The 9,685-nt window shown below is 53.8% G+C and overlaps 1 protein-coding gene across 1 annotated transcript; it reads left to right on the forward strand.

Annotated features, from left to right (window-relative positions):
• The first annotated feature begins 4,155 nt into the window (after nt 1-4,155).
• Nucleotides 4,156-6,938, forward strand: LOC131207393 (uncharacterized). Its single transcript, XM_058200004.1, has 3 exons — nt 4,156-5,725; nt 5,854-6,488; nt 6,546-6,938. The coding sequence occupies exons 1-3, from the start codon at nt 4,156-4,158 to the stop codon at nt 6,936-6,938; spliced, it is 2,598 nt and encodes an 865-aa protein (XP_058055987.1).
• The last annotated feature ends 2,747 nt before the right edge of the window (nt 6,939-9,685 follow it).

Genomic DNA, 9,685 nt, shown 5'->3' on the forward strand with positions numbered 1-9,685 from the left:
GTAGTTACGTCCTGGTAATATCTATTTGGTCCTAGAACAAGCCTTCGAAAAAGATTTGAAACAGCTTTACGCAGATAAACGGCAAATGTGAGTCTCCTATGACATTATTAAATTGTCCATCAAATATGAAAAGGTTTAATATAATGAAGTGGAAGCTTGATAGAAATGAGTTAAATTCTAATTTCCTATTCAACTTAGTGCATCGTATGTCTGTATCTTGTTTGCTTAGATCGGCCCTCATTCGAAATGTTTCAATTACCTGACGGACGAATCTAAGCATGGGTTGCTTTGTCTGTCAAAACTTCACAGAGGATTCGAGTTCAATCAATGAACGTTTCATAACTTGTTTTGCAATAACAATTGGAATCACTCTTTATATGTCCAAAAACGACCACTGACAACCAGTAAGTAGCGTCATGCAGGTAGGAATTGCCGATGACTACGAGTTGCCGTTTAGCTAGCTAGAAACCCCTGGATCATGGCATTCCAACAACGTGAGCTGCGTAGATTTGGGTATTTGGATTCTAGCACCAATTGCAACAGCTCAAATCTGGCTCATTCTATAAAGTTTTCAACAATTTTAATTTGACAAATCCCACGAAGCTCTCATGCAGAGTTCTGATCTTTGGACGGCTTTCCATCCTGCTCGGGCTTTCCTAGCTTAATCCCTCCCAAGCGAGCCTTGTCGTGCTAAGAATGTCGACGTCTTTATCATCCTTACCTTCACCGGGGTAGCTCCGGCACTACTCCCGGCCGAGCCATGTAGGACTTTGAGAGGTGGTGGAAGTTGAAGTTGAGCTAAGAAAATGGGTTTATGACATACTGGCAAACAAACGATGTGTGCAATTATTGTTAAAATAACAATGCATGTGCGATGGTGTGCGCTCCGTGCGGCGGGTCTCGGGTGCAGGGAAAAAGTTGCAGATACGGATCCAGGATGCGACTGCTTCCGGTGGGCGGGAAGGGAGTGCACTACAACCGCCAACAGCTGCTTGCTATCCGCACCGACGACGGCCAAAAGGATACGTTATTAAATTCCCAACCCAGGCCTGAAGGGTCTGTGCGGCATTTCCCCTCGCACAAACGCTCGCAAGAGGCTGCCGCTTTCGAACTGAAATCGAGCCGAGAAGTTCCGGAAACCGAACGACGGCCGAGCCGATGCCGAGCGTAATTTGGCCGACAGCAGAAAGATGGCTTGCAAAGTTGCCGGCAACGTCTTTCGTGGGCGCGCGTCACTGTGAGCGCAACAATGCTAAACTTGCGATATTTATACTGCCGGAGCCAGATACATCCTTTCTTCGCTTGCGCCTCCGTTGAACGCCCCACCAGGCAGGGGCGATAAGTGAAAGGATTACAAACCCCTTCGTCGCTCTGCGTGGAGCACCAGCTGTGTGGCCGGGGAGCACTCGGAAACTCGAATGCAGGAAGGGCCTGTCTTCGGCTGACTTGACGCAGTGGCAAGTGTGTGCAGCGGGGCATCCTCAAGGGTGCACACCGCTGCTGGCGGTGCAAAATGCAGTGCTCAAGTGCATGTGCACATGTGGCCCCAAGGACTGCGCCTGCATCTCGCGCGGAGCATTGTCTGGCTTCCGGCAGGGATGCCGCATTTCGCGGGCGAAATCAAATGAATTGAAAAGAAGTAACCAGAAGCGCGCGCGAAGGACCAAGAGCACCGAAGAAGGACTCTTACGGCAGAGTCCTTCTTCGAGGGGAAGATTGTAGAATGTATGTTCGCTTTGGGGCCCACAATAATCGCGTCCTTGGTTTCTGGTGTGGCCAGGAGTTGCCGGTGCCATTCTCCTTACGAGCCTTAAGCTCTGCTCCCCAACGGAACGTCTTCACCGATCAAGGGGTTCTCTATTGCTCTCTGGAAGGGCGTTTTGGTGCAGCGTTAACGCCATCGCGGATTGACGCAAAAGATAATATTAGTTTGGCTTCGCAGTGCCAATGGCATCCCCCCGTCGGTCGGTAAAGTTTTATGTTTTCCTCCGACGGGGGGGGTGCCATTCCGGGCTTGATGTAACGGCGAAAGACGGGATCTATTTGGACACACAAACGGCACCCAGCGGGGGACCGGTCCGGCGATCCCCGGGGTACGCCCGTGCACGGAGCAATAGCGCAGCTTTTCCGTCGGGCGACCTAATGTGAACGATTCTTGTAATCAGTTGGCGGTACCTTGCGCCCCCCCAGGGGCCCAGTTTAAGATAGTTTCGGCTTTTGTCAACTCACATAAAATTCGTTCGCCCCAAAACGTTCGCCCGAAATGAATCGAAACGGCCAACCTTAAAACCTCTGCATCATCCATCGGTGTTGGGTCACCCCGAAATAGCTATCATCAACCCATAGTCAATTCCTTCGGGAAGAACATATTCATTTGTTCCATGAGCTTAATCGCGATTTGAGTCCAGATTTTAAAGTTCACTCAGATGTCGAAAGTTGCGTCATAAACCATCCACTGATTATCTTGTGCCTTATGCATTCGCTATGCAATGAAAAGGTCTACGACTTTGGGGAAGCGTCCTTTTTATGGTTCAAAATACACTGATAGAATTTTGCAGCTGTCGAGATAGCTACGGTCGAGGTTTGTGGTGAGTTCCATACAAATGTTACGATTCGCATGCCACCGACTCCCCGAGGCATGTTTGATCGGTAGTGTAATTAACATAAATGACGCCAAACAAGCGCTAGTTGGGAAAGTTTTGCTGTCGAAGGTCTTCTACCGGCGAAAAGGAGCTTGTCATCGTTTGGCTAGCGCATTGTACTACGGTGGCCAAAAAATAACGGTAACCACGATTGTCTTCGATTATCGTGGTTTATGTTGGTGCATTATGAATTCCTTCCATTCGGCCAGCAATCAGAGATTCTTGGTTCAACTTCTTCGGAATGCGGTCAGTTCGTGATCGTTTTACCACAAACTCGACACGCCAGAACTTCTGGATGTTCGCCAGAACTTAAGAGACCTGGCGCCGTGGACACCAGTCAATAATTGAGATCGGAGTCCGCAAGAAGAATGGCTTGAAGCACAAAAGTCTCCGACATTGGACCAAATGCGGATATAGGTCCATAGAGTAGGGAAGATGAGGACAAGTGAAGATTTCAAAACATTAAGCCAATTCCCGACATTTTCTGACCACACGAGCACTGCACGTTTTGGCGTGGCGCGATAGAAGAAGGTTATGTTTGACCATCTTCATTACCGGTGCCAAAATCGTCGTCGGGCATCACAACTGGTGAGCTGATCCTGATTCTCAACCACTTGGCCGCCAGTGGTGGAGAATCACATCTTGACAACGGAAAACTTTCGTCCACCGTCGCCAGATTCGGTCTTCCCCCTTGGTCGGAGACACCGGTGGTGCGAGGATCATTATCATAGAAACGGGGCGCGACTGCTTGGGGTTAACCATTTGTACTCATCCAATCAACGAACACGGGCGAACTCGGCCCTCCGCTCCGTCTCTGCACGGCCCGGGCCCAGCTCTTATTTTCTTCATTTTCCATATCAAATTAAATCTGCCCTACAACTAACATCTCCATTACCGTTGTTCCCAGGTTCTCTGCTTCTCCAGACAAGGAAATCTCGCCGAAGCAATGCACTTGCACCGTCCGGGGACCGGGGACCGGAGCACACCGGAATAAGTTGGACTTGCTGGGGTTCTTTTCCCGGTGCGGGCGATGAAAGGGAGAAACATGTTGGTCGTCCCCACGGAACGGTGCCGGCAAACGGAGCATCAGCGCCAACGACAGCAGCAGCAGCAGCCGCATCAACCTCTCAACCATCATAACCATCGCCACTGGCAGTGTGTGTAGGGAGTCCGACACCGACGACCGAGCTCCTGCTCTGGGGGGCTCCGAAGTAGAAACTACGTCCCATTTCGACGAACAGTCAATAGTACAGGCGCTCTCAGAGAGAGACGGGACGACGACACCGACAGGACAGGAGCCAAATAGAAGGTAAACACAATTTCGATGATAATCATCATCCGACTTTAATCGGACATAATCGCAAGCAATTTCAGCATTCGCTAAGTTTTCGCTTTCTTTCCTTTTTTCCTCGCTTCCGGTGGCTGGCGTCGCATCGCGGACTCGACTCGAGAAGGCTGACGGCGATAGACGAGGGGCCGAAATAGGAAGAAAGTGTTGAAGAAACCACGCAAAATGTGCTGTGAAAAGGCGTGCAACACGAGGCGGACGATAGCGAGGCGGAACCGAGGCCGTGGTGGCCTAGCGGTGGCACTGGCCCTGGCGGCAGTCGTAATGGCGTTGCTGCTACAGGCGAGCGGCGCACACGGCAACGAGGAGCCGGACTTTACGAAGCACTGCAGCAACTGCAAGTGCAGCTGGAAGAGCGGCCGAAAGAGTGCGGACTGCACGAACCAGCGGCTGCCGGGGGTGCCGCGTGATCTGAGCAACGAACTGCAGATCCTGGATCTGTCGCACAACGAGATTGGCGAGCTGCCGGGGCAGACGTTCGTCGGGGCGCACCAGATGAACCTGCAGAAGCTGTATCTGCACAACAACGGGCTGAAGCGCGTGGACCGGGATGCGTTCCGCAACCTCACGATCCTGATCGAGCTCGATCTGGCGAACAACAATCTGACCGCGCTGCAACCCGGCACGTTCGACGAGCTGACGAAGATCCGGGTGATCCTGCTGAACAACAACCAGCTCGAGCGGATCGAACCGAACCTGTTCCGGTCGCTCGCCTTCCTGACGAAGGTGAACCTGCGCAGCAACCGGTTGGTGCGGATCGCGCTCGCCAGCTTCGTGGCCGTGCCGAACCTGTCGCAGATCGAGCTGGACCACAACGCGCTCCAGTCGCTGCGGAAGGACTCGTTCGCTGGGCTCGACCGGCTCACGAGCCTGTCGCTGACGAACAACCCGTGGAACTGTAGTTGCGGGTTGCGCAGCTTCAGTGAGTTCGTCCTGGCGCGCAACCTGTACACATCGCCGACGGCGTGCAGTGAACCGCGGTCGCTGGCCGGCAAGCAGTGGAACGAGATCGAACTGGACGACTTTGCGTGCCCGCCCAGTATCACCGAGAATCGGTTGCACTTCCCGGGGATGGGCGAGAACGCGACGTTCCTGTGCAAGGTAACGGGGCTGCCACTGCCGAAGATCGACTGGTTGTTCCAGAAGCGATCGCTTTCGCTACACGACAAGCGCCTGCTGGTGACGGAGGCGGTCCGGACGAGTGATCGTGATCAGCAGAGCCTGCTGCTGGTGTCGGAGCTGACGATCGTCGGGGTGCGGCCAGCCGACCGTGGCACGTACGTGTGCAAGGCGACAAACCGGGGAGGAATCGACGAGAGCGAGCTGTTCTTCGACCTGAAAGCGGACCCGCACCCGATCACGTCCGCCACCCGCTCGAAGGACATCCTGTGGATCGTGCTGATCATCGTGCTGATCGCGCTGCTCCTGGTGATCGTGGTGTCGGGTGTGGTATGGTGCTGGTGCCGGAAGGTGCGTCGCTTCAAGAAGAACGCCACCACTACGATGAGCGAAAACGGGCTGCTGGGCGGGAAGGCGATGCTGGGCGATAAGTCGCAGAACGACTCCATCCTCGACGGTGGATCGGTGATCGTCGAACTGCAGAAGAGCCTGCTGACCGAGGTGAACCCGGTCGAGAAGCCGCCCCGTCGGGCGGACATCGAGCCGGCTGACAGCAAGGCAGAGTACGACGAGAAGCGTGAGGTCAAGCGGACACTGCTCGAGGAGACCGGTTTTGGTGAGTACGACTCTCGCTGGTGGTGGTGGTGGTGCTCCCGAGCCCTCGTCGCTCGTCTCATATCGGATATTCTTTCTCCCCCCTCTTTTCCTTCTTCGCTAACCGTCTTGGCCGTCGTTCTCTTCTAGTCGCCCAGGATGAGGAAACGGCCTCGGTGGCACTGTCGGACACGACGCCCCGCTCGCGCACCACGTTCGTCGATGACGGCTGCGGCACTAACCTGCCACCGGACCTGCTGGCCTTCCCGCCGGCGCGCTTCCCCCCGTCGCCCTCGATCCAGAGCTCGCTGTCCAACATCCACGACGGGCGCATCTACGGTAGGTCGCCACTGGCGAGCCCCATCTACGGCCCCGGGGCGGGCACGAGCCTCGGAGGCGGTGGCGGTGGCGGTGGCGTCGGCGGAGGCCAGCAGGTGCCGGTCGGGTTCCGCACGCTGCAGCACCCGAAGACGGGGCGCACGATCGCGATCGCGACGCAGCGCGCGAACTCGCCGTTCACGCCGGCCCCGCTCATCTACCCGCAGGTCGCCATCAAGCAGGGCTACGTGACAATCCCGCGCAAACCGCGCACCCCCAGCTGGACGCCGTCGATGAGCTCGGCCGTCACGGCGGAACTACTGCCGGGGCCCGGCCCCAGCAACGCCGCCAGCCCCACCTCACCGAGCGAACTCGAACCCGTGTACGACAATCTGGGCCTGCGGACGACGGCCTCCGGTAACTCGACGCTCAAGCTGAACAAGGCGCACCGCGTCGCATCACCGTCAGCTGCCGGCGGAGGCCGGGTGGCCTCCCACGTCGCCCTCACGTCAACCCCGCTGCAGGCCCGGTACAGCATGAAGGATCGGCCGCTGCCGGCCACCCCCGGTGGCCAGACGGCACCGGCGGCCGGCAACTACGAGGCGATTCCCGAGGCGAAACTGGCGGCCGCGTTCGGTGGGACGGTCGTCGCCGACCTGGACGCCTCGTCACTGTACGGTCGGGCGGCTCCTGGCACGACGACAACCACCCGCTCCAAGATTCCCCCGCGGCCACCACCGAAACCGAAAAAGAAACCAATGGTCGGGGAGGCGGTCGGGGACGCGAGTGGGTCACCGGCGGGCGGTGAATCCGGGACGGCAGCGGGAACGTTACCGCTGCCATCGACCACCGGCAACAACACCAGCACCAGTCCACTGTTCGCCGACGGCGGTGACGATGATGGTACGGAAGTCTGAGAAGAGGCTGGCTTCCGGGCTGCCTGAAAGGTGTAGTGCTCCTTCGGCGCCGGGGACCCCATCGAGAGCCCATCGAGCGTTTCTTCTTCGTTCACTCGATTTCCTGTTTACGTTTTTTTTTTTCTAACGCCGGGACCAACCCCAGTCGTGGCCGGCGCTCTCCAACGGAAGGCGCTCTCCACTCCACAGCGGCGTACGCGCGGGACTCCTGGACCCAGGACCTCTGGGCCCTCCTAGGTGCCCGCGTATGGATTGGTGGACGAGAGATGTGTGTGAGTATGTGACCGTACATACCAATCTATATATACATATAGTTATATAGTTATATATAGTTTGATGCTAACATTATTACACTTCGAGCGGAAGTGGCCACCGTACGTGCGCGCGGTGGACGGCATGTGTTAAATTTTCACGAACTTTAACGAACACAGACGGCAACAAAACAACCCCTAGGTCGTAAGTCAATACTAGGCATAAGAGAGAGAGAGAGTGAGTGAGTGCGAGATAGTAAGGATGGAATGTAAAATCAAAACCGCAAAATGGAGCGAACCATTGCAAAACACGATCTTGATCTTAAATTTGAATCAAGTTACAAGATGGGAGAGTGAGCGAGAGAGCTAAACACAAATTCAAAGGCAACGATAAGAATAGCGACGTTTTTTCCTTTTTTTTATAGCAAACGAATAAGAAAACTGAAACGGAAATAGCTTTAGCGAGTAAACTACACCCCGTAGGGTAATACAATGATTGAGTTAAGTGCTGGTTATTAGGAAATAATGAAAGACCCCCCGAACTACGTGCGGGACTGAGAGCGAGACAGAGAGAGAGAGAGAGTGAGAGATGGGAACACAAACACGATTTTCTTATTGCGATGCGTTGAGGATTGACTATTTCTTTAAAAGTTTTTTTTATATATTACATTATCGCTCCTAGTGTAAAGATATTAATTTTAAAGCAGTAAATAGTTTAATGGCGGGCGCGACAGAGAGACCAACGACAAAAGTACGGTACGTGTAGTAAGGCCCCCGGTTGCTAGATGGTTAAGTTTGATGAAGTATTGCGCAGGATAGACGTGGTTAGATTTCCTCGAACGAGAAGTCGAACAGCTTGGGCGATAGTTGGCCACGACAACGCGAGTCGAGTCGGTACGTGGAATGGATTTAAACGGAACAGAGAGAGTGAGTGAGAGTAGATGATTTCCTTCGCAGAGAAGGCTTCCCAACGGTCGCCGTATTTTTAGAAAACGATCCCGAACGACTTCTTCGTGTTTGCGCAAAAACAAACGACAATGATAAAAACCTAATATTTGAAATTTAAACGGATTAGTTTCCCATCGTCCATCGTCACCGCTATTTTGTTGCATCCCCCCATAATTGAAATGAACGCGGTGGCCACGGCGGGCGACAGACGACGCGCCCGCTCCGAATGGGTCACGTGTCGGAGGATAATTATTATAAATGACCCCCGACGACCGTTGCACCGGACAAACGGTCGCAAGCAAACCCGGCCGCCGGATGCGCTCGTTTTGAGCGCCCTTTTTGGGTGCTCCAACCAGAACAGGGAGAGTAATGAAACGTCGACGAAACGATTCAATTTTCGGCGAATCCTAGTGTGCTTTGCTATTTATTTTCCAAGCCACCGTCGTCGTCGTCTCCGTAGGGACTGGCTGCAATGCTTCTGATGTTCTGCTCACTGCTGTGTCCCGCTAGGAGACCCACGCTGTTGCTGGTTGCCACTTGGTTTGGCTGTTGCTTTTAATTATGTGATTACTGTCCGGGCGCACATCCGGTGCGGGTTGCATTTTTTCTGCCGTCGTCGTGTGTGCTTAGAATTCGGTCCACCAGTTGGATGATGTTTTGAATAAATCTTTCATTTTTCGCCAACTTTGATGGCGCTTGGCGGTTCTGAGGAAGTGCCAAATCTCTCTCCCATGATCCATTCCATTAACCTTCCTATCTAGGACTCCGTCGTCGTTCGCCGTGCCGTGCTGTTTCGTTTCATCTCGATGCGAAATCACACTAAATAACAGTGCCAATTGACTGAGAGAGCGAACAGAGGGAGTCCCACACAAAAAAGGAAGAGTATATTAAAATTGCTCCCGAAATGGAGCTGAACCCTTCTCTTCGTTGATGAAGAGAATAATTGAAGTGCGAAACGGAGGAATGTGAAACGAAAAGAGTGGCACTAAAGAGTGAGGTCTCAGGTCTAATTAGAGTTTGGCCACGCCACGCACGAACCCGCAACAAGTACGGATCTAGGCCGACACTCGGTGATAAAATGTTGTAACACGCAGTGCTCGGTGCGTGACACTAGAACTAGGCTCCACCTTGCCGCAATTAGTCGCCGTCGTCATCCTCAATGTCAGCTATTCTAGGTCGGAGTTGGGCCGACGGAGTTGTGCCGTGCGATGGGAAGCGAATGCTAAAACTCGAATAACACTGGTGACGCAATGGTGACTGCCGGAGGCCGCTGGTCTGACGTGCCTTTGATCGACGGATTCCCTGAAGACGTTCAGTAGCAACGGACCAAGTGGAAGGCTACTCGCGTACCCTGCAAAACGAGACATAATTCGAATAATTACATTTTAGTTGTCCCTGTCGTCGAATATTGTGCTGCCTTTGTGGTGCGGTTCTCGTGTTTTGAAATCGCGTAACTTTCAACGGACGCAATGAGCGGGGCCTGAGATTAAATCAAATCCATTATTTATGACCACACCGCGGTGTAATCGGCGCGCTAGTTTCCTAATT

Source organism: Anopheles bellator, chromosome 2 (assembly GCF_943735745.2).
Source record: "Anopheles bellator chromosome 2, idAnoBellAS_SP24_06.2, whole genome shotgun sequence".
NCBI lineage: Eukaryota > Metazoa > Arthropoda > Insecta > Diptera > Culicidae > Anopheles > Anopheles bellator.

Bases quoted from the DNA above. Each gene is read 5' to 3' on its own strand.
- LOC131207393 (XM_058200004.1), top strand. From the start codon at position 4,156: ATGTGCTGTGAAAAGGCGTGCAACACGAGGCGGACGATAGCGAGGCGG. The intron at 5,726-5,853 runs GTGAGTACGACT...GTTCTCTTCTAG, and splicing joins GCTCGAGGAGACCGGTTTTG to TCGCCCAGGATGAGGAAACG. The intron at 6,489-6,545 runs GCTGCCGGCGGA...ACCCCGCTGCAG, and splicing joins ACCGCGTCGCATCACCGTCA to GCCCGGTACAGCATGAAGGA.